The sequence below is a fragment of the Tricharina praecox genome, assembly GCF_024521635.1.
Source record: "Tricharina praecox strain CBS 144465 chromosome Unknown BZA05scaffold_36, whole genome shotgun sequence".
Classification (NCBI taxonomy): domain Eukaryota; kingdom Fungi; phylum Ascomycota; class Pezizomycetes; order Pezizales; family Pyronemataceae; genus Tricharina; species Tricharina praecox.
The window spans coordinates 2,838-26,648 of NW_026250438.1; the positions used below are offsets into that span (position 1 = coordinate 2,838).

At 53.1% G+C, this 23,811-nt stretch overlaps 7 protein-coding genes across 7 annotated transcripts; 2 read left to right on the top strand and 5 right to left on the bottom strand.

Annotated features, from left to right (window-relative positions):
• Positions 1-745: 745 nt before the first annotated feature.
• On the bottom strand, positions 746-3,017 carry BZA05DRAFT_448920 (uncharacterized protein; the record flags this gene model as incomplete). Its single annotated transcript, XM_051487300.1, has 4 exons — positions 746-1,680; positions 1,732-1,773; positions 1,836-2,780; positions 2,867-3,017. The coding sequence occupies 4 exons, from the start codon at positions 3,015-3,017 to the stop codon at positions 746-748; spliced, it is 2,073 nt and encodes a 690-aa protein (XP_051335275.1).
• A 1,759-nt stretch (positions 3,018-4,776) lies between these two features.
• On the top strand, positions 4,777-5,393 carry BZA05DRAFT_448921 (histone-fold-containing protein; the record flags this gene model as incomplete). Its single annotated transcript, XM_051487301.1, has 4 exons — positions 4,777-4,834; positions 4,880-4,921; positions 4,970-5,247; positions 5,304-5,393. The coding sequence occupies 4 exons, from the start codon at positions 4,777-4,779 to the stop codon at positions 5,391-5,393; spliced, it is 468 nt and encodes a 155-aa protein (XP_051335276.1).
• Positions 5,394-9,044: 3,651 nt separating this feature from the next.
• BZA05DRAFT_461799 (uncharacterized protein) lies at positions 9,045-9,807 on the bottom strand (the record flags this gene model as incomplete). The annotated part of the gene is made up of 3 exons (XM_051487688.1): positions 9,512-9,807; positions 9,335-9,440; positions 9,045-9,256 (listed from the first exon to the last, which is right to left on the bottom strand). Exons 1-3 carry the CDS (start codon positions 9,548-9,550, stop codon positions 9,045-9,047), a joined length of 357 nt encoding a protein of 118 aa, XP_051335277.1. The 5' UTR covers positions 9,551-9,807.
• A 2,360-nt stretch (positions 9,808-12,167) lies between these two features.
• BZA05DRAFT_448923 (uncharacterized protein) lies at positions 12,168-13,298 on the bottom strand (the record flags this gene model as incomplete). Its single annotated transcript, XM_051487302.1, has 4 exons — positions 12,168-12,514; positions 12,565-12,649; positions 13,101-13,222; positions 13,289-13,298. The coding sequence occupies 4 exons, from the start codon at positions 13,296-13,298 to the stop codon at positions 12,168-12,170; spliced, it is 564 nt and encodes a 187-aa protein (XP_051335278.1).
• Positions 13,299-13,504: 206 nt separating this feature from the next.
• Positions 13,505-14,671, bottom strand: BZA05DRAFT_448924 (uncharacterized protein; the record flags this gene model as incomplete). The annotated part of the gene is made up of 3 exons (XM_051487303.1): positions 13,505-13,718; positions 13,775-13,837; positions 13,893-14,671. The coding sequence occupies 3 exons, from the start codon at positions 14,669-14,671 to the stop codon at positions 13,505-13,507; spliced, it is 1,056 nt and encodes a 351-aa protein (XP_051335279.1).
• A 2,983-nt stretch (positions 14,672-17,654) lies between these two features.
• On the top strand, positions 17,655-19,129 carry BZA05DRAFT_188125 (NADP-dependent oxidoreductase domain-containing protein). Its single transcript, XM_051479376.1, has 4 exons — positions 17,655-17,878; positions 17,951-18,366; positions 18,429-18,693; positions 18,755-19,129. The coding sequence occupies exons 1-4, from the start codon at positions 17,821-17,823 to the stop codon at positions 18,964-18,966; spliced, it is 951 nt and encodes a 316-aa protein (XP_051335280.1). The 5' UTR covers positions 17,655-17,820; the 3' UTR covers positions 18,967-19,129.
• Positions 19,130-19,573: 444 nt separating this feature from the next.
• Positions 19,574-20,753, bottom strand: BZA05DRAFT_411478 (uncharacterized protein). Its single transcript, XM_051484999.1, has one exon. The coding sequence runs from the start codon at positions 20,627-20,629 to the stop codon at positions 19,985-19,987; it is 645 nt and encodes a 214-aa protein (XP_051335281.1). The 5' UTR covers positions 20,630-20,753; the 3' UTR covers positions 19,574-19,984.
• Positions 20,754-23,811: the final 3,058 nt, after the last annotated feature.

Here is a 23,811-nt window from a genome sequence, read left to right on the forward strand (position 1 = left end):
ACCCCCTACCTCCTGAACTTCACAGGAGGTCTCTTTCCCGCCCGACCCGTTTCTTCTCCACTGACTCTCTTGACTCACTTTTCCCTCTCTACGTCACCTAGGGCACCTCGGTCCTTAGTGCTTTACCGTCCGGCTACGTTCGGTTGCTCCCGCAAGTCGAGTGATCTGTGTTCCAACGGCGGGTGATGGGCGGTGCTATCAATGAACGAGCAACAGAGACCCCCAAACGAGAGCGAGTGACAGCCTATGCAATCGTACGAGTGATAGCACATGCAGCCGTGTCGCACCCACCCGTCAGGATCAGGGTGACAGATACTCTCGTATATGAAGCTTGTATATGTAGAGAGAGAGCTGCTCGCCTTATTCTTTCTGTGCCGAATTCATTATCAGTCTTCTACCTTCCACAGTATTCAACACAGGCGAGCTCGCGGGATGGTCAACAGGACACTGCGGTTTGCGGACTCACACGACGGCAGTCATCAACTCTTTTACGGTAATCTAGAGACTGGATGGCACACCTATCTGTTATGTCGAATGGAGTTCAAATCACGGGCAACCAGCTGACAACCTCAGCGTATCTACAATATTGCCAATTCACAAGTCACTTTCAAAACCGGTCATCGCGCGTAACTCCAAATCAAATCTCCATTCAAATCTCCATCCCCTTTCCCGTTCCCTTTCCCGTTCCCATTCTCAACTGACAGAAGAACGATGCGCTGCGAGCTGAAGCAGAAGGACCGAGAGATCAGAGAGCGGCGGCGCTCTGCTGCTCCTCGTCCGTCTGCTTCTGGATGAGGTCGGCGGCGTCCATGATCTCCATCACCATCTGCAGCTTCCAGGCGGTGTAATTGGCCACTTCGCTCGAGAGGAAGTGGTTTCCAAGAAGCTGGATGAGCTTCTCGGCGCCTTGGAGCCGCTCGATCAGCAGCCAATCCGGCTCGCAGAGGGTCTTGTGGGGGAGTCCGTCGACGACTCGTCCCCAACCGGCGATGATCTTGGCGGCCTGGCGGACCAGCAAGACGTTACGGTCGCTGAATGCACCGTGCTTGAGGAACGCCTCGCAGTTCTTCTGGAGGAGGCGGTGCTGCACGTCGAGCGGAAACATGAACCCGGAGGGTCGGTACCTCTTCTGCGAGGGGCCCTCGAACATGCTCCAGGAGCCGCCCTCCCACGCCCGAATCTCGCGGTTGAGATTCGCCTCGTCGAGGAGGTCCTCGTGCTGCAACAGGAAGTTCGAGATTGCGGTGGAGACCGTGAGCTCGAACTTCGCGTAGAAGTGCGCCTGGCGAGCCGGAGAAAGTGAAACACGGTGTGATCGGACCATTGTGGCCGGGTTGGTTGGATCGGATGAGTGCTTCGGTTTGAGCTTGAGAATGTTGAGGACTTTGTCACCGATGCTGCGATGTTCCGGGTCGGCGGTGCTGTCGAGTGTGTTGTTGCGAGAACGATTGATGTGTTCAACAAGCTCAGCTACCGTGGGGGCATCTGTAGGTGTCTCGCCGCCACCGCTTCCCGAAGCTAGTCCGACGTGCTCCTGCTTGTCCAGATGAGACTTGGTCTGCTCGGCGACACGCCCTAGCAAGGTTTCCTTGAAGTTGGTGAAGTTTGCAGTAGGCTTGGACTTCGGCAGCCGAGCCTCGTCACCCATTGGTCGCCCTCCCGTCAACTGTAGGAGCGCCTCTGCGATGGTGTTAGCGATGAATCAGCACATGGCGGGGTGTGGTCACTTACCCGTGTGCCTCCCATCCCAGTAACCCTCACCACCAGCAGATTCTAAGGAACGATTAGATTTTACTTCATCCATCGCCAACGAACCAACAAACGGAACAACTTACTATTGGCATCAAAATCCACATCAAGAGTGTGCTTCGACTCGGGCTGGGTCTGCGGTTTCGTAGGCTCGGACCACTTTCTCGGTGCGATCATCTTGTTCGACTCAGGAATCTGGCGGGGCTCCGATGCCATCCTCGGCTCAGGCTTCTTCTGCGGCAACGAAACCTTCCTACCTGTCGACATCTTCCTTGGGGCAAACAGCAGAGACTCTTTGGGAGCTTCTGGATCAGCAGCAGTCGTGTATCCACTAGGTACGTTGTTTGGATTCATCGAACCCGGACCGTGCTTCTTGTAAGCCGTCGCCAAATCGTCCAAGACAAAGTGCTGAACAGTTCCACCAGGCCGGTTCTGACCCAACACCGCTGGAGCGCCGCTAGATGGGGCAGGGTTCATCGGGGGGCTCTGCGCATACTGATAGCCTTGAGCGACAGGCATCGTTCCATGACTGAGTCCAGCGACAATGTGATGAGGTTGCTGCTGATGCGGCTGAGCGGACGGCATCATTCGATGATTGGGTCCGGCGACAACGTGAGGAGGTTGCTGCTGATGCGGCTGAGCGGAAGGCATCATTCGATGATTGGGTCCCGCAACAATTTGAGGCAGTTGCTGCTGATGCTGCTGAGCGAAAGGCATCATTCGAGGACCGGGTCCAGCGACGACTTGAGGAATTTGCTGCTGCTGCATCGCATGATACCCATAGCCCAATGTTTCTGGCTGCTTCGGCACCGAATGATATCCATATCCCGACGATTGCGCTTGCGACGGCACGCTCGAGCTTATCTGCTGCTGTCCCATGCCTCTGTCAAAACCCATGGCCCGCTCTCGCGCCTCTCTCGGGTGCTGCTGGCGCTGCTCGGCGCTCGACATCATCACCGGCCGCGGAGCGACATACTGGCGGTGATTTTCAGCCAGCTCGTTGTCAGTATATGAAGCCATTACGTTTTCCGCTGCATCACACATAGCGTCAACACCGAACGACAGAGGCGATCGTCATGCGACAACTCCAATACAAACTCGGCGAAAGAAAACTTACATCCATCGTACCACGCACCAGCTGAGCCTCCACCAAAGCGGGTCGAGTCCGTGCCTCGGGAGTCTTCGGAGCCCTTGGAGTCCTTCGACGCGGTCGAATCCTGACGCGCCAGGTTCTGGTCGGGAAATTGGTAGGGATTGTGGTTATACATTTCGCGGATTAGTCGGGAATTTGAATGCGAATGACCGAGGTTATAATTGGTTGAACTAAAACGAGTGGCGAGAGGGAATTTGTGGTTGTGCGAAGAAGTGGAGATGTGTGAATCAAGCGAAGAAGAGGTTGTTTGGGTAGGAAGGTGGGTGTGGGTAGGAAGGTGAAGGTGTTGTGGGTAGGAAGGTGAGTCTCAAACCGAAGCCCTACAGGATATCCGAAAGGCTGTGGAACTCACCGAACTCTAGGCTGATTACTGGAAGGGGATATCTCGCCAAGCGCGGCTGAAATACGTTCGAAGACATAGGGTTGTCGTGAGAATCGGTAGCGTGACTGATACTCCGCGGAGCGGGATGACAGCTACGCCGTGGATGGGCTGAGGAATACCCGGTGGGTGGGATGGGGAATACCTGGTGGTTGGGATGAGGGCTACAATGCGGAAGATGATCGCGAGCGAAGAGCCGCTCCCGGAGCTATGGGAAAACTGGAGGATGTAGAAGCAGGTCTTCTACCAGAATTCACTGCAGAAGATCTATAACTCCACATTCATACCTAGAAGGTCATTCTGCGGATTTGTCACGGAGATGGCTGATCTATAGTGCAATTGGACGGCCAGAATATCCACTCCGAAATTCACCATCGCTAGTGTCTGAGGATTCGCAATTGCACTTCCGATCCGACGATACAGGACAATAACAAGCCGTGACCGGTGTGGTAATTTTAGGTCACGAATTATGACAATCAACCCGCATCACCTCACCATGGGGTCATTTGAATCTGGCTTTTGCGGTGGTATTTATGGTATCCGAGACTGAAAATAGCCGTGGGGTTACCGTAGGAGCATGTGAATGGGATGTGTTTCGTAGCGTATGGCTGATCTCGACGGTAGACGGCTACCTACTTATGGTCACTAGGAATCAAACGGCCAAACGAACAATTGTTACGTTGGGAGTAAAGCTCCTCTATTATTGAGTTCGTTTCACCTGGAAATATCGGCTTATGACATGCACCGAGTTCTTGATCAGACGCGAAGCAACCTCCAGCAGTCAGAGAATCGTAGGATCAGAAGGCTGCGTGGCAAACACTGAAGCGGCGGATGAACATATGGTCGAGTGATACGATACGCAGAGATTGATGTGATCATGAGAAGACAGTCTTTACTCGGATACATCTATGAGCCCAGTCGTTACTAGTGGTCATTTGCGCACGGAACTAATAAAGCCCACTGCATCGTCAAAGATATTGTACAATGCAAGGTGTTCTCACAAATTCTCGAAGACTATCTGGAGCAGATAAGAATTATGCGGATAGGTGACGATTGGATGCCCGGGGCGGCGATGAGTAAAACGGCCGATATTTTGGCTGCCCTAACTTCTACAAAGGTTGAATAGAACTTCTGGTTAGTACGACGAGGTTAAGGCTGGGTTACAGGTGCTTGGGAAGTTTTCGAATTCGGAGAACCAGCTGGTGCTACCGCGCGTCCGTGATAATAGGAGAGGTGTCTTGTCTTCAGTTAGGATCTTGGGGGTAGAAACACAATAAAAGCCGGATGGCTTGAATAAATCAGGAGGTAAATTTTCTCCGGTTTTTTTGCGGGGTGAAAACAGTCCGAGTGATACCATGTGTCACTGTGTTGCCTCGACCAAGTAACTCAACCCATCCGAGTTGAGCTTGCAGCACACACTTTGCCTGGCCTCACGCTTCTCCCAACAGCTCAGCATCCTTCTAGAGCCACGTATCAAACCATCCTTTTACGCTTCATGGCGAAAACCATTGCGAAAAAGAGTGGCCGCAAATCCTCGACAGCGATAAGAACAAGTATCTCCCCCCATCCCGATGGTCCGCATTTACTGATACCGACAGGCTTATCCGGCAAAGTCGTCAAGCCTAAAAGCAACGTCCGCGGTGCGTTCCCTCCTCCGCTCCTCCCGCTCACCCACTGACTTTCCACAGTCGGCGACCCGCCTCCCTTGCCGCCCAAGCGCCGTGCGAAACCAGGCGTGAAAGCCCTTAGGGAGATCCAAAAGTTCCAGAAGACCACCGAGCTTCTGCTGCGAAAGCTGCCGTTCGCCAGGCTGGTCAAGGAGATCGCCAATGACTACACCAACGGCAAGCATCTGGGATACTCCACCGGCTTGGGGGAGCAGCTCAGGTTCCAGTCGCACGCTATTCTGGCGATGCAGGAGGCTGCGGAAGCGTTCCTGGTGCACTTATTCGAGGATACTAATCTGGTATGTCGTAGTGACCGAGGAAGGGTGCCATGAAGGGGGGCTGACGGTGAGAATAGTGCGCAATTCATGCGAAGAGGGTCACCATCATGGCGAAAGATATGCAGCTTGCGCGTCGGTTGAGGGGTGCTTGGGGTGGACTGGGATAAACCAGGCGAGATAGGAGATGGGTTTAGATCATTGATCTGCAAATTCGGTGTTTCTGACGGCTGCGACGTTCCGGCGAACTGGGTGATTGTGACCGAGCTTGCTCACCGGGTGTACTCTGAACTTTCTGCGATCCTTGAACCTGGAACCCTTCTCCATGACCTGCCGCTGTTCATTATCCTTCCTAAACTACTGGGACAAAGAATTGCACAGAGCCCATTTTTGACCAAAATGTCCACTTTCAACCACCGATAAAATAACCCAAACGAATCGAAAAAAAATGAGAAAATTGAGGGACCTCTATAACTTCGCCGCCAACGATATGGGAACTCCGTACGGAGTTATGAATTGTTGGCGTTGGGCAATACCATACGGGGGAACAGTTAATGGTTGCCCAGTAGCTTTTTGTATGGGAGCCCCATACAAAATGTAATGTCACATTTCAACTCGTGCACAATACAACATCGTAGAACCCCAATCCGTGATGAAAGTCGTCAAAGTTTTATTGATGAAGAACCTTGTGTTTCTAAACGCTTCTGTGAAAGAGGAGTTTTTTCGACCTGGTGGAGCGTAGGTTTATGTTGCTTGCAAATTGGCATAGCATTGGTGTAAAACGGGCCCTGTCGAATCCTTTTTGTCACTGTAGTTGATATCGACTCAAGATGGGGAATCTACCACCAGCCTCCTTGGCTTGTCGCATCGCAAGGACTACAATGTACCTGCCCTAGGCGAGACAGTATCCCCGGTAGGTATGATTTTGTTTTTCCGCGGCTGTCAAGAGTTCATGATTGCCACAAAGCTCAGGGCAGGATACGGCAACATTTTTTCTCCTTGATTCAGAATCCTCCGCGTGGGCCATTTTCACTTAATTGAAGGGCATTCATATCGACAGGGGAATGACGCGGTGACCTACCCACTGTTAGAGCGAGATGTTGCCCTAGCACTGGTGACTGGTGGGGTTAGCCCTAGGGTAGGAGGTGTTCGTTGTTTGTCTCGGCACCTTGTACTATATATCTCTCCTTACTTTGTAGTTTAAACACATACACACAACTACCACTACCCACACCATCGACGACCGATCCTTCGACTAACACCACCCTCCCATCGGTTATAAGACGTGATTCGAAATTCCCGCCGCGACAACGGTGGCGGAGTCCTACGTCTCGTCCTACGTCTCTCGGTAGTTTGTTTTCTGTGGGTAACCCCCACTTAGCGATTTCGTTCTTTCCTGCCTCCAGCCCTTGCCCCTCCTCCTCGCCGCCTCGTCGCCTGATGCCTCCTCTGCTGAGCCCTTGCGCTCGCCTCCCCAGGCTCTACAAGCTCTGGACAGCGTTAGCCCAGAGCCAGAGAAGGGTGACAAACGTGCTGGAGAGGATGATGCCGTTGGTACTCACGGACCAGTCCTCGGTGCAATCCGCACTCCTTTCCTTCCTCTGCCCACGCCCCCCGCCCCCCTTGCCGCCCCCGATGCTTGAATGGGGCACCTCCCCTGAGCCGTCGTGCTCACCTCTCCAGACTCTACCAGCTCTGGACAGCGTTAGCCCAGAGCCAGAGAAGGGTGACAAACGGGCTGGAGAAGATGATGCAGGCGGTACTCACGGAGCAGTCATCGGGGGCTTCCCCTACCCCTTATCATGTCTTCATCCCAGCTGCAGAGTCCTTCCTGCTCTGGTAAAAAATTTTGCCCTGCCTTTGCCCCCTCCGTCTTCCCTGGCACACACCTAGTGCTAGGTGGACAAAGAACTTACCATTCTTTGCTCCCTGACCTTAGACGGAGTTCAGAAATCGCTGACGAAGTTCAAATCATAGGTTCACTTGTGCTGGATGATTCTGAGGTTGTTTCTGGAAGGATACGGGGGCTGGTTGCAATTTGGTGTCTTCTTCTGTTGCAGATAGTAATGGAATATTTACCCAAGCTCTCTCCCGCCCTTACGCGCTCCACAGTGTCTCGGGGCCCGCGTGTATACTCTCACGACTAGATTCCATGATCCATTCAAGAATCGTTCCCGATCTGCCACCGGCCTTTTCCCTCCCCTCCCACATCCGTTGCTGGTTTCCCACGAGTCCGTCCGCATGCTAGTCGTGGCGCCCCACATTTTACCTCCGGCTCCCGGCGTGGATCCAGGTGGGCGGATATTGCCGAGCTCGCTACTAAAACACCGGGCGAACTGACGGGACCGTTGACACGGGTCAGATTTAGAGCTTACCCAAGGCTAGGGCACGCGTGGGCCGCCGCAGAGATTCGTATCATACATCGACAACGGAGTCTGCGCCCACCGCGCATTGCATACTCCGGCACCCAGCTGGGTGATGCAGTCGAACTCACGAGTACTCGGTAGTACAATCGCCGGTATGCCCTTCATCAGCGGAAGAGGCCCATTGCGGGAGTGATGTTGGACTGCTGGAACCCGGCATCGGCCGGCGAGTGGATATCATCTTCGTACATACTGCGAGGCAGCACCTGGGAGCAGTGTTCTACATAGTCCAGTCCGTCCGTCCTGGGCCTCGGACCGGACTAGACTGTATCTCGGCAGTCCGTCCGGAAGCGGTCTTCGGACGGACGAGTCCAAAAGATTTTGAGGTCAGGACGGACTGCAGTCCAATGCCAAGGGATGGAGAAAATTGTTTTCCTTCAGTAATCGCAAAATCACGCCAAACTAAGGCAAAATAGAAAAGTGATAGAAAATATCACGTAGTAGGAACATTCCGCATTAAAATGTCACGTCATAGGGAAGAGTTTTTTTCTGCCTTAGTTTGGCGTAATCCTGCGATCACGAGAAGGAAAACATTTTCTTCATTTCTTGGCACTGGACTGCAGTCCCGACCGGACTATGTAGAACACTGCCTGGGAGAATGTTTTTGGCTTAGTCTGTAGTTCCGTGCGGTGGAGCTCTCCACTGTAGAACGAGATTTTCTCTGGCGGATTGCACTGTAATGGTAGTGGTGAAGACAGCAGCGGCGAGGGGACATCGTGTCGGTATGAAAGTGGAGGCTGAGGTTGACACGGTTTTTGATCCCGCGGAGCCCGATACTTCATGTACATAGTGTCAAGCTTTAGTCGCCTGGAGATCTCGGCACGAATTAAGGTTTAGCGGTGGAGTCTCGACAGCCGCGACGGACCGTCGACGAGTATATGGTTACGCGGCGGCGAACTTTGATTTTGATGGGCGGCGAACTTTTATTGGCGGCGAACTTTGATGGGCAGCCCCTCAGTCTTAAATAGAGGTCTTTGCCGTAGACGCTAGGTGCTTCTTTTTTCTTCTGTATCGAATACAATATCTCATCCCATCTACTCGAATGTTCAATTCATTGTATTCTTGCCTATGCCCGGTGGAGGGACTGCAGCTTGAGAGGTGGGCTGGGTGCTTGAAAGGCGAGTTGCAGTAGTGGCACATGACGAATGGTATGTCCTAGTAGAGCGATGCGTGGGTCTTCATGACGGTGAAGCGGGTGTGACAGCCTTATTGTCGATCGTGATCGTTCTTGCCTATCACAGGTATAGTAGAGGCCTGAATTATCATAGCTCCTAAGCATCCCGCAATTCCGTAGAATCGCCTTTCCAAACGCATCCCCTTCTCACGTCACATATCATTCGCTATGCCATGTCGCTACATCCCGATTCCCATCAGTAGCCATGTTCTCACAGTTTCACATCAAATCGCCTCATCGTCTTTCGTCGTCTCCTTCCCTCCCCACCCCTGCCACATCACCCCCTTCTTCTGCACCTCGCCATAATACCCCACCTGCACGCCTTCGTCAAGTAGCAACTGCTTATGGCTGGTCTGTCTGATCCTGAGTTCATCCGGTCTCCTTCCTGCCTTCAAGATCCGGTGGAGCGGGTTCGTACTCGACAAGACTGCATTGTCTGTGATAGGACGTCTTAGCGGATGGGAGGGGGGGAAGGCGAAGGATAGCGGAACGGGAGGGGGGAAGCGTTACTCACTCAGCGCCCGCTCGACTATGATCTCGGGCGTTGACATAAACCTTGCCAGGGAGGTTATGGAGGTGACGCTGCCGGGAGGGATTGTCGAGAGGTGTTTGAAGACGTTCTGTATGTGCGGCAATAGTTAGCAGTGACGACCCGTGACTGTACGAGGAGGAGGAGGAGAAGGGGACGTACGCGCTGGAATTCCACGAAGTAGGCGTTGCGGGGTGCCATGGTGAGGGTATTAATAAGAGATGCGGGCGTAAGATGTTGGCGAGAGGAGCTGGCAGTGCAGGTACAAACAGAAAGGTTGATAACCTAAACAGAGTCATCGTGCGTCGATCGGAACTGCCAAGAAGTCGGGGTCGACTTAGACTGGTCTGGGTTAGTCCACTCCCATACATAACGTTTGCAGGACGGCATAGAATGATCCATCCAGGAGGAGAAAGTGGTGGAAGTGGCGACTGTTCCCCGAAGGCCCGAGAAACTGGCCACTGGATGACCAGGCGCGCGGCCCTATCGACGGAGAGGAGCTCGAACTAATATAGGCGCAGGATGACAGTAGAGGCTCTACGGTATCACTCACTAGAGAGCTCATCAACGATATTCTGTATTTCTGGAGGGAAGGTAAATCTCTGTTTCTTTCAGATATGGCTCATGCAAATGATGATAAAGAGCAGGTTACTCACTTACTTTGAATGTTGATGAAATCTGATGGTGTGGGGAGAGAGTTTGTGAGAGTTATCACGCGATTAGTCACGCTCGTGATCACATTCTTCGTTGAGTTCGGTTCGTGCAATCAACTTCATCCAGTTCTTCACGAGCCAAATCTTCTCACCACGTGAAGCAATCGATTAGACCACATTATTGAAGAAAAATAATCCATTTCGATTCCCATCAATCAATATGCCACCCGCTCATCATCCACAAATCCACCGCATTAGTTGAAGAGACAACCCTTCACAAAAAATAAAATAGACCAGCTTTCCCAGCTGAGTCTGATCTCCTCTTATCTTATCCACTTCCAAACGCAGTTCTCAAGATGGCAGACAACAAATTACCAATTCCTCGTTTTCCGCCTGATCATCGGACATACACAAACATTTTCTGCAACACGTAACATGCATTCCTTCTTCCGCCCATTTCAACTTCTCCTCTCCTCCTCTCCTCCTCTCCTCCTCTCCTCCTCTCCTCATTATGTCCAGGTCCCGCCAGCTCCTCGGATCGCCGCCTCTGATTTTCAATCTTCATATTGTGTGACTGGAATTCGCGAGCACGAATGTTTGAGAGAAGAGGGGCGCAGACCCCAGGACGGATGCTTTTAAGGCGAGGCTCTATACGAAGCTTGAAAATCAGAGGCGGCGGCGGTTTGAGAAGATGAACGATGCCCCACTTACTCCTTCCCCAGCCTCTTCTAGTCATTCTGTGCCAGCTCCCATGCCACCAGTTCTTCGCCGGGGTTATCCTGCCCCTCCCCCACCAGCAGCCTTTGTCGACATACTCAGTGCGGTGCCGTCTGATAGGCAGTCGACGCGGGAATCGTCTTACCCGGGTTGCGAACGACTTCCGTGCTGTGGATGAAAGGCATCGGGTCGATACGGCACGTATCACGTCCGAGCGAGAACCATAGGATATCGACTCTGGAGGTGAAGGATCCCCGGTAGGTATGTCTGAGTTGTCTATGAAGCCGCGGAGCGGCGATCCACCGAGGCAAATTCTGGGAAAGGGGAGTGGACTTTGGACAGACCTGGTGAGACCGGCTGTTTTGGAGATGATGCTCTTTGTCTTTTGTGAGAGGACCGATGCTGTGAGTCTAACGTTTTGTTTCTGTTTGCTGTGACTTGTTTAAGTAGTCCTTGCTCGGCTTGTTTTGTTATGTTTCCTTCGTGTCCATCTTATCTTATCAATTCATCAGATCTTATCTCTCCTCTTATCTTATCCATTCATCGGATCTTATCTGGCCCTTCTCTTATCTGGAATCTGTATGACAGACAAACGTTCCGCAAAAACAGAAGAATTGCGGTGCATCCGGGAAAAAGGAAAACGAAAGGTAACGGAAGAACAGAAAAGAACCGCAAGCCATGTCACCCAAATTACCGTATCATGGCAACCAGGAACAAAGTTTTCCCGCCGGCCCGGAAGACTGTAGCCGTCTCGGGCAACCGCAAAGAAGGACTGGACGCCAGGCTATTCACGTGCAGCCTGACCCACACTAATACTGTCTTCTCTCTCTCTTTCTGTCTTGCTCGCGATGACTGCCAGATGGTTCCGATGTTGTAAAATTGAGTCCCGTATTTGTTGTTATTTAGGTAGCTGAAGATGTAGGTAGTAAACCGAAGGAGTGACGTCACATGATGTTCTGTGGCGCTTATATCAGGTATCTGATGATGTGTGGCTGCGGTGCGCTGGAATTATCGTTACCGGGAGCAGTGCTTGCGTGCTTACTGTATAGTGAAGGGGAGGGTAAAAAATACGCTTTGTGACCGTACCGATACGGAAAAAAGCGTATCGATATGGTGAAAATACGTATTTTGACCGTATTTATACGCTATTTGACCGTCCCGAGACGCCAAAAAGCGTATTTTTTACCCTCCCCTTCACTATACAGTAGGTAGCTACATAGCAATACATTCGCAACCACTAAATGCGCCACACAGCTAGACGCAAGCGAGATAACGTTCGTCTTCTTCGGCTCAACGCTCAATGAGAAAGAAGTGAATTAGTGATAAACTAACTCTATCTGTCACGACCACTATGGCAGGAAGAAGAAGAAGAACGAGAGCGCAGTGGAATACAGGTTGGATCGATTCCGGGGAGAGACAATTTCCCCTTCCCTCTTCTCCTCCTTCCCCTAAACCACAACCTTCCACTTCCGCGCAGTCATCTTCGGCAGTGTATCCGCCGGACTATACTTTCCGGAGTCCCCGTATTCGTACTCCCCCGGTGAGCAGCTATCACCAGCAGCCCAGACATGCTCGACGACGCCCTTGTTAGTGCCCTTTGGGTAGATATCAAATTTGTTGCAGAAGTGGGAGCTTCTCTCCACGCTGCCGAAGCAATCGACTACGACGCCTTCGGCTTCGAGCGTGGATGTTTGGAGGTGAGAGATGGGTGTTTTCGGCAGCAGCAGCAGTCCCGCCGTACCGCCGTGATGGACGATGCGGTAGGTGGGGAACGCGGGGTCGTATTCGAGGATCCCTGGGGCCTGTCAGTAATGCTGGGGAGTGGTGACGAAGGGGGGGACGAACCGAGAATCGCGCCGCTGACACACTCCGGCGAGGACGACAGCGCGTCCGAGATTGCATCCGCTGTCGTGACTCTCCCGTACGGGACCTAGCTAACGCATAGCTTCACTAGCTAGATCGGAATGTTAGCATACGGCCACTGATGAGCAGAAGGCCCCAACTTCCTGGTAAGCGGTTAAGAACTTCCGTGTTGGAGCCTGCTTGCGGCGGCTAGTAGCAGCGGCTCTCTGGCGAGGCATAGCTTTCATCTTAGCCGCTGGCGGCATTGTGAGTCGGAAGGTAGAGTACTAGCGATGGAGATTGTTCTATCACGCGTGTTTCCTGGTATATATAATGAAATAGGAAGAGGTGGTCGAACCCGCGCGATGTCGTCGTACTTACCGCCGTTTGTCGATTGATACCAACACAGCTTCGACTGTAAAAACTCCCCACTGCCCTACCTAAACGAATGTCCCACACACTGTGAGTGAGGGCATGAATGGTTTCATCTTGTATTCTGCAATGCTGTTAGCCCATATCTGTAGTGTTCCATTGGTTACCTGGATTGTTTCCTTGATATTGATCGCGGTTCCCCATTTGAACTGTTCAACTTTCCGACCATTCGTCTCCTCATATCGATCGCTCTTCATCTCCGTACGGGCACCGGCCTCCAGCAACTGCGCTTTCCCGTTAGTAGCAGTCTTCCTACCATCGGGGGCGTGTGGTGCACCTGCTATAGTAGACTTACTGAAGCGCATTGCTTCTCCAGATGCTGCTATACAACATTCCGGACCAAGATGATTGAAAGAAAAAAAACCGAGCTCGGAAGATTGGAGAAAAGGAAAAATAAAATGGTATAAAGAAAAAGAAAAATTAAACGGTGTAAAGAAAAAGAAAGAAAAGAAAAGAAGAAGAAAAAAAAAAAACAGGACCCCGTCCCCGAACTCAGACGACCACCAAAGAGTTAGTCGTCTCCGAAGATCAACTCCGAGGACTCCAAACCCTCTGGTGGCGCATCCTCGTCCCCGAACAGGCCGTCCCAATTGGTATGGGTATCGTCGAGGGGTGACTCGACGCTCTCAATCGTGGCCGGCGCATTGCCGGACCCTGATAGAAGTGCCAATGCGGCATCTATCTCACCGGTCGGATCCCACGGATCGTCATCCTCGGCTGGGTCCCTGTGAGATCGTTAGTGATGTGTTTACCCACGACTTAATCAGAAATCTAAACTTACATCTCTTCCAATGCGGCGTCCAGCTCACCGATGAGAGCGTCGAAGTCATCTTCCTCTTCGGATCTGCGAGATCGTTAGTGCTGTGTTTAGCACGACTTAATCAGAACTCAGAACTTACATCTCCGCCAAAGCGGCATCCAGCTCCGCGGCCAGGTCCACCTCCGCCAACTCCTCCTCTTTCTTCTCGACCCTACGCCGCCTCCTGTCAGGCTTCGTAGCACCGACCGACTCTTGGTCCTCGTCCTCGTCCTCCTCCTCCTCTCTTGCGCGCTTCGTCCCCTTCTTCGCCGCCGCCTTCTCCGCGTCCGACACCCCCTCCGTGTGCATCTCGGAACACTCCAACCCCCCACTCTCCCTCCACAACCAAAACCACCACATCTTCTCCGTCTCCCAGCCCGTAGGCTTGAGACCCCCCCTCCTCTCACACTCCTCCCTCTTCTCGGCCACCTCCGCGACCAACGCCGCCCTGGCATCCTTCCTCCTACCCCTCACCGGGATACCAAGGGCGACCTCGGCCCGCTTCAGCACCTCGATCAGCACTGGGACTGTCACCCCCTTCCCAGTCCCAGTCCCGTCGAGGTTACCAACCGTCCAGATGTTCCATCTAGGATCGGTAGCAGGCGGGAGCGGCGCGTATGGCTGCGGTGCAGCGGGCTGTGGCGGCGGAGACGAACCGGCCACAGACGAACCGGCCACGGACGAACCACCAGCAACGGACGGAACGGTGGCGGGGACCTCCCAGTACCGGAGCTTCAGGGTCGTCCGGATGTGCTCCTGCGTCTGCTTGAAGCGGTACAGCTCCGCATCGGTGGGGGGTTTCGGGCCAGCGGGCTGCGAAGGCGAGGGCGGGGGACTCGGACGACGGTCGCGGCCGCGCTTGTTGGTTCTTGATGGCATGGTTGTTGTCATGCCGGTTGTTGGTGGTCCAAGAGAAAGTTGTCGATGGTGAAGAATCACAAGCTCGAAGTATGCTTAGAATTGTTTTTTCTTCTGGATGGAGGGAAGAAGGAGGGAAGTTGCCGGAGGAATTTATACTTAGATGTTGGCGAAGCAGCGTGAATCGCGAGAATATGTGGCTAGTGAGTTGTGATCAGTGTGAATAGTAACTGTGAGTGGGTTGTGAGGACTAACCAACGTTTACGGTAGCGCGCAAACATGTTCCCTAATTGGGTAATTTTTGAAAAACTAGCTTCTTCAAACCACTTCAAACCACTAGTTCTGGTTCTCCAACAGCAGCAAAAGCTGTGACAGCTCCGTAAACGGTCTTTTGAGCCCCCGCCACTCAGCGAACCAAGGCAAAATCCACCCCGAAGATTTACAGCTTCACGAAGCTTGGGCGGTAGACACCTCTGCACGCTATGTCCCTCGCTTTCCACCGGGTCACGTCTGTTGCGATTCTCGACGGAACTCCATCGGTTTTCACTCTATATTGATAATACGTGCCGTGCGTCTTGGGAATCCTGTATGTTCTCATACTTGCTTCTTCTTCTTCTGCTTCTGTCTGGTATGTCTAGCTGGTCGTCCGCTGTGTTTTGCGAATAAGTCAAGCAATCGAGCACACTCATATTTTCTCAACAACGTCGTCCTTGCTCATTTGCGACCACTATCTTGCAGGTAGCTATATTTCCAGGGTGAGATTTCCTATGTTATTTGTTTAGCAGGCAGCAGGGCCACATCGTGTTGGCTGGTAACGGGGTCAAGAACCCCGGCCGACCAGAGCAGGCAGCAAAGGAGTGCGACGGTTGGCCATAGTCTAGACAGACTTCATGCGAAATCAACTGAATATATATCTCTCTCTGACCATCATCTTGGTACTGTCGCTTTGGCGCTTGCAGAGCTCTCCTTTCGCACATATCAAGATTCCCGTCTTCTTTCGCTGTATCATTTTATCACAATATAGAGGACACTACCCTCCATCGCTGTCTCTCGCTGCCATATATTTGACATGTTGGATGCATACATCATAACGTGATGAGGCCTAGTTAACGTGTACGGTAGCGCACAAACATGTTCCCTAATTGAGTTATTTTCGAAACGCTAGCACCTTCAGTGGCTAGTGAGTTGTGATCAGAGTGATTACCACCCTTGCGCGACTGGTGGGGCCTAGCTAACGTTTACGGTAGCACGCAAACATGTTCCCTAATTGGGTAATTTCAAACCACTAGTTCTAGTTTTCGAGCAGCATAAAACCATGGCAGTTATGACAACCGTCTTTTGAGCTCTCCTCGCTGAGTGAATCAAAGTAAAATCGACCCCCAAGGCTTTACAGCTGCACGAAGCTGAGGCCGTCGACACATCTGCACCTGATGTCACTCATTTTCCTCAGGATGACGTCGCTTTGTCTTTTCAGAATAGCTTAGCCCAGCAGGGTACTGCTTATGTATGTCGGGTTCTTCGCCGTATAATGAATCGTCAATCCCATCCCGGCTCTAACCTTGCCGCCCCCACAGGACCACAGGGCCACACCCGGAACAACGATCTTCCACCACTTGCATTAGCGTGCGATTGGCATCACCCATCTCGGCCCGCAACACCCGAGGCTCCGCCCGCCGCTCGTTCAGGAAAGTGGGGCATCGCGGGGCGCGCGCGACATCCCTGGTAGCGTCACCCCCGCAAACGCGATTTCGGGGGGTTACTGCACCGATACAGACAGTGATACACGGGCACGCTGTGCTTCGCGGATGGTTCTGGAAACGGATTTATGACTTTGTGGAGAAAATATTAGTATAGGCATTAAAGGAGTGACGAAGCTGTTAGACCTTTTCGATCGGAGATGGCGGACAACAGCGGTATTAATTCAACAGAGAAATGTGTTCAATGGTCATCTCCCTGTTCGCAATCTGTGCTTCCCGTCGAGAATGCCATCTGTTCGAGGCCGGGATTGGCTTTCATCATACGAGAATTGATTCAGTGCATGGACAGTATACACGAGTGACATGACATGATTGCCCGCGAGATACCTACCTGCTTTTTCTGGCGCAGATGAGTCGTGAGATTGAAAGTTAGCTATCTAGGCGCTTGCGCTCTATCATTGATCCATATATAAGAAACTGGGCAATGTCACGGTACGATAGTTGTTCGCCAGAGACTGCGTATAAGCAACGACACCTAAGTTCTTGATGGTTGTTCATCTAGATTCTAAATTTAGGTGGACGCGGAAAAAGGTAATGGCGTGCTAATTGCGCTGACGCCAAGAGTATTGAGATGAGGTAGATGTACCGAGTTGATTAACTCTTAACGATTCCCCGAACATGATATCATTGATACAAACAACCCGCGCGACTTCCCAGCGGAGGCAATCAAGGGCGTAGTACCCCCGACTCCCCCCCTCCTCGACCTCTGCAGTTTGCCATTAGCGTACTCTAGCCTGGTTCTACCGGATTGTTTGTGGGCGGTACCTTCCTGCCTTCGTGGCGATGCGCCCCTGTGTATGCATCATCGCATTCGGAGATTGGTTGAAACCTTCCTGCACTCCACAAGGGAGTGTGCAGTGCGAGAAGACGTCCTTGGACCGAACCGACTCGAAACTCGGCACTGGAGAACTCGGCACTGGAGAACTCGACCTCGAGAAGAAACCTATTTCCGTGACGGCGGGAATCGAACTTGGCTATTTCTGGATCGACGCGAGCACATCCGTGTCGACCCTCGAGCTGGCTTCTAGCAACTTGAAGTGTGACTGGAGTATCACCGACTTCTAACCAAAAGACTCTTTTGGGTCTTCAAAGAAAAAGAAGAAACTTAAGGCTACATAAAGACAAAGTGACGATCGTGATGATCGTGATGATGCCCCTCCCCTGAGCTCTCGGTTGACATACCGCAGCCAAGGTGCCAAGGTATCGTATGTAAGCGCGCATGAAGCCGGCCACCAGCGCGGATTCTGCGGCGTTTCGCCGTTTCGGGGGAAAACTGCACCGATACACCGATTAATGTTCCGTGGGGTTTTCGGTTCTAATCCGTTGGAGGGGCTATAAGGGTGTGGGTTCGTCGCCCTCAGATGATCAGCAGAGAAGAGAAGGAATCAAAAGAACAACAAAGCACAGCACAACATGGCGACTTCAAATTTCACCCTCAACACCGGCGCTACGATTCCCGCCATTGGCCTCGGTATGTACATAGATGCAGCCCTGCGACTCATCCCTCGTCGCCCACCCAGCTAACGTCTGATTCCGTACAAAGGCACCTGGCAGTCCGCGGCCGGCGAAGTCGAAACGGCGGTGTACCACGCGATCACGGTGGCAGGTGTGCGACACATCGACTGCGCGTTTGCCTACGGCAACGAGGCGGAAGTAGGACGAGCATTCACGCGGGTGTTTTCGGAGGGCAAGGTGTCGCGCTCCGAGGTGTTCGTGACGACGAAGCTGTGGGGAACGTGGCACACGCGCACCACCGAGGCGCTCGAGGCGTCGCTCAAGAACCTCGGGCTCGACTATGTCGACCTCTACCTTATGCACTGGCCCATCCCGTTGAACCCGAGCGGGAACCATCCTTTCTTCCCCACGAAACCTGATGGGACTAGGGAGGTCCTCGAGGATTGGTCGTTCGTTGATACGTGGAAGGCGATGGAGAAGCTGGTCGATTCTGGGAAGACGAAGGTGTGCCCCGCTTAACCCCGCACCTGCCGCCGCCCCCACGAAACTGACATACCCCTGCACAGGCCATCGGTGTGTCCAACTGTTCGATCCCGTACCTCGAGCACCTCCTCAAGAGCGCGACGATCGTCCCGGCAGTGAACCAGGTGGAGCTGCACCCGCTGCTGCCGCAGGAGAAGCTCGTGGCGTACTGCAAAGAGAAGGGAATCCGGATGACGGCGTACTCACCACTCGGCTCCACGGGCGGCCCGCTGCTGAAGGACGAGACGGTCAAGAAGGTGGCCGAGAAGCACGGTATTTCCGTCGGCAATGTGCTGATCAACTGGCTCGGTAACTCCCCGCTCCTCCCCCACCACCCACGACGATCTCGCTAATCAGTGTACCTGCCTAGTCGCCCGCGGCATAGTCGCAATCCCGAAATCGGTTACTCCCTCGCGGATCGAGGAGAACGCGAAGATTGTCGCGCTCGACGAGGAGGATGTCGAGGCCATCTGGGGGATCCACAACGCGCAGGGCGTCAAGAGGTTTGTGTCGCCGCCGTGGCCGGTCAGCCTCCTGTTCGATGACGCGCCGTGGGCGGAGAACTTCAAGACGCTTTTGTAGATGGCGATGGGGGAGGAGTGTAAAATACCTACATAGATCACTACTTGACCTTGAATGAATGTAAATGTGTGCTGCATCAAAGGAAGAATTCGGGGAAGGTTCGGGGCGAGGGGTGGAAGCCGGATCTTTAGATCCCGTGTAATGTATAAACTCAACACGCACCACAGCCACTCACCGAAACGCGCACCCGCTGTCAGCAGAGTTACCCATGCACCAGCCCTGCCTTTCCTTCAAGCGTTGCACCTACGTCCCGCCCGTTCTGCCGTGTACGAACGCGAGACCTGCCACACTCACTCTACATACTATCCATCACACGAAACGAATCCGCGATTGCGTTTGTAGGTGGATGAGAAAGCCGCTGCAGTTATGCGGCGCCGGGGCGGGAGCCTTCTTCAACGCTTTACACGTAGGAAAGATCGTCACACGCGGGAAGGAGCGGGAACGTGCACTCTCTCGGAGTCGAATCAGTCGAGATCTTCCAGTTCCCGAGCGACGGGGTCCGGTGAGAACTGACGGGCACTACACACCGCATTCTTCCCGTACCGTATGTAGCGATCCCGGCCGGTAATCTCACTTCCCGCTCCCGGCGATGCGGGTGCCAGCCTCCAGGTATCTAAGCTTAAGTACACATCAGTAACTACGGTATCATCCTCACGTCAACGTCTCACGAGATCCGAAGTATTGGTGCCTACTGTGACTTTCTTTCGCAAGAAATGCATGATACCGTATACCGGTGCCTTGGATGAACTCGCACCTTCTCGACGAGCTCGAGTGTGACCGATTCCGCCCCCGGTGCCCACCGATTGCACTCCTCGTATGTAGCATTGTATGTAGCACAGCACAGCACAACACAAGCAGCTCAGCGTCAGTGTGACCTCGCGCAGCTGCACTCCGCAAACAAACCGCACTTCATCCATCCAAGTGGTGCACCACGCGCCTCCTTTCACGGCCGACGACGACCACCGATAAAACCCCGCATCGAACACCCACCATACGGCTCCCACCAGACAGCACCCACTCACACACCACGCGCGACACGACACGACGCAATGCACCTCCTACACGTCCTCCACCTCCTCCTCGCGCTCATCCTCTCCACCCTCGCCATCACCGTCGCCGCCACGGCCCCGGAGCAGCAGCAACAACGCATCATCGGCCCGATCCACGTATGGGTCGAGCTCTTCGACAACGCGAACTTCCGCGGCGCCTCGTTCCAGGGGATGGTGGTGACCAAGCTGTGCCACGGGGTTGGACAGCGGCGTGGCCGTGTTTGCCTCCCCCTCCCCCCGTATACCACTGATGAAGAGAGAGGGAGAGACGCTGATGCAGAGAGGGGAGGGGGGGTAGATCTCGAGCTACGCGGTCGCGAACGGGTGCTGCGATTTCTATGCGGGCGACGGGTGCGATCCGGCACAGTACCTATTCTCGGCAAAGGATAGGCGTGATGGAAGGTTGCGGGAAAATGATGATCGCATTGGAAGCTTTTGGTGCGAGCAGGGGGCGTGTGCTGGGCCGCGGTAGGACGTGGTGGTAGAACATCTACGGGATGGAATGGGACTGTGAATAATGTTGCTTTCGTACTCTCAGTGTTGGGGGCGATGGGAACTTTTGCGAATTGGCGATGCCCATATGTCCGCCCAGATGCCCAACGCTCATTGCACATCGCTTTGGTCAGGGGTGCAGATGATGGCCATCGTGACACAAGAACAGATCATAAGATATCACGCAAGCAATTTCATTTCATCTTCGGCACTCGCCGCTGCGTTATCTTCCCACCCAACCCGCAGTATTAGTTCTGAGAACATCATATTGTCCTCTGTACATAAAATCATTCAACACAAACAGTTTTGTTCCATGCAGGGATCATCTAGAGTGCCTTATAATTTCGGTTCTTCAGCTTTGCAGCGTTGAAGCTCTAACATTATTTGCTAGATGTCGCGGCATCTAGTTGCGGTCAGCCGCAATCGTAGACGTTGTCTCCCAACGAAAGAAAAACAATTATCCCTCAGCTCCTCTGCTAGCGATCATTCACCTCAACCTTCATTCGCACCGCTATATCTTCCCTCTTCATCTCCTGGTGTGACCTTGCCGACTGCCTTGCCGGCCCGATCTACTCGGATCCGTCTTGGCAACCGTGACAGGTCCCCCCTCCGCCGAAAGCTCGGTTCCCGAGCTTAAACCGCTCACTCTTGCCATCAGGCACACCGCGCCATTATACATATATCTCATCATCATTCCTCTCTCTCCACACTCGCCATTTCTATCACCTTTGCTCCCTCCTCTCTTACTTCCCACGTCGTGATCCTTCCGCTCGCTCTCCCGTCGGATGAATCCGCATCCGTCCTCAGTGCGACGTTCCTCGACAGGCAGTCAACATGCGGGATGGACTTGCCCGGTTTATGGATGATGTCCATATTATCGATAAATGGCATCAAGGCCATCCTGAATTTGTCGAGTTTGAGGGAATACGACGTCGAGGCGGACGACCGGAGGATGCCTGGGATCGCGGAGTGGTCTGTGAATACACGGAATGGCGATCCGTCTAGATATTGTCGGAGACAACCTACGGCCCACGCTAGGCAAGCTATCCCCAGTTCTGAGGCCTCGTATTCAGCCTCATACGGTAATGTGGATCGTGATATGTATAGGATAGGTCTCTCCAAAATCTTCCCTGGCTTCGGCGGTGTCTCGATGGTGAATGTCTTCGCCATTGCCGCCAGATCTGCTTCGTAGTTCTCGAAGAGATATCGCCCAAGCGAACAAGAACCATCAAAAGAAAACAGAAATGCACACGCAAAACAAGCGAGGCTAAACAAGATCGCACCTGGGTCCACACCCAGCCTCAACGTCTTGGCGACAAGTCCGTCCAAAGTCCGCAGCTAAGGATCGAAAAGTGCCTTCAAGACGTCAGTCCAGAATGTTTCCCACACTACCCGTCCGTAGTACCTATTAATCAATAGCTCGAGTAAGTTCAGTAAACGGCAACTGAGAGCTCTTGTATGTGACGCGTGGTGAGGAAGGTGTCTGTCTATTCGGCAGTACTCACTAGGTGGTTGCCAACACAGTTCCGCAACTCAAAAGCAACCCCGTAGCCACCCTGACTCTATCCTCCGACGCTGCGCCGTCTGGAGGGTAGGCGAGAAGTAGGTGGGCGAGGAATTTTCGCCGTCTGCAACAACTGCATCGTGTGGCTCCGGCAAAGCGAGGTCACTCTGGGCGGAGGCGATGTTAGCGACGCCGGTATGATATTAGCTGACACTTCCGTCTGTGGGGATCTCACCTGCTCAGTTCCGTCGTTCTTGTTCATCGACATTCTGTACCGCTTCACGGTTTTGGTTGTGGGGAATGTCGAGCTTCGAATGTGGTAGCGGGGAGGAGGGAGGTGTGAGCGAATCGAAAGAACGAGAACAAATAGAAGAAAGAGGAGAGATGTAGGGTGATGGTCGATTGGGTAGAGGATCATCGAGAAAGAATAGGATGAAGAGAAGGAGGATGTGGAGGTTGACCGTTGTGGTCTATTCGGTAGAGGATGATCGAGAAAGAAGAAGAATATGATGATGATGAGAAAATGAAGACGAAGACGAGGATGAAGTAGAAGAAGAGGACGACGACCCATCTTTAAATAAGAGTGGCCGGCGAAAACACAACGTTTGGCCGGCCGTGTCGGGCCAGCTTGACGTCGATGGCAACGGACAGAGACAACCACTTCAAAAGGCAACTGGTTGCTACAGGCTGGACACAGCCCGCAGCTGCACCCCGGGCGTGTCACGTCCCGCTCGACCGGTCATGTCCTGCTCGACCCTTCACGTCCTGCTCGACCGTTCAAGTCCTGCTCGACCGTTCAACTCCGTCGATGGATGTAGCAACAAGAGCCGCCGGCTCTCCCCCGCGACCCCTGAACAGTCCCCCGCGCAACCTATCTTCGCCTGCTTTGATTGTTCAGCTGTTCCGATCGTGGCATTGCCGTCACTCTCTTGTTCACCGCAGACAATCTTCAAGCATGTACATGCATACCATTACGCATCGGGACTCCCCGCATTGCAGCACTGTCGGAGGCGGTGTCACTGTGGCGACCGCAGTGAAGGTGGCTGGTCTACAAGCCACAGACAGCATCAGAGCGTGAATCCTGATATGTGCTACAGTGTTGACTGCCGCCATGGGAGGAGGAGAGAGAGAGAGAGGATATGGTGGATTCGGTGGATCCGAGTGACATGTCAGCCGGACTGGCCGGATTGAGTGGCACCAACGTTGAAGGCAGCAGAGAGGAGCCATAAGATGGCTGTTCGTTCTTCATCAGCTTTCATTTTCGTCGTTCCCCTTCCAGGATTGCGTCATACAGCCGATCTACAGGCACAAGCAGTTCCACACATCTCGTCGTGTGGGGACACAGCAGAAACGGCGGGCATGGCAGATGCACAAGCGGTGAAATTTCGCCGACCTGGCTAGACCAGATTCGGTGGGGTTAAACGTTCAGTGTGCTCTTGTTTACTTTGCCGGCGGGTCTGTCTGTCTGTCTCATCGTCCATCATCATTGTTTTCATCGTTCTTGCCACGGTCGTCTATTATCTGATTTACTGTACAGCCGTTGCTGCGATCGTTTTATTTAGTGTGCTCGTTCTTCTAGAACTTCCTGAATTCGACAGCAGGTTCTTTTCTAGTCTCGTCCTATTTCTCTCTCGTGACTTACACTTGTCCCTTTTCACCCTTTCCACTTCCAACTTCGACTAAGGGCCCCTCCGGCTCTTAGCTCTTCAATACCATGATATCCATTTCCACAACGTTAATTCCTCCAACAGTCTCGTTTCTCCAATCCAGAAACGTCACCCACAATCTGCGCACACCCGG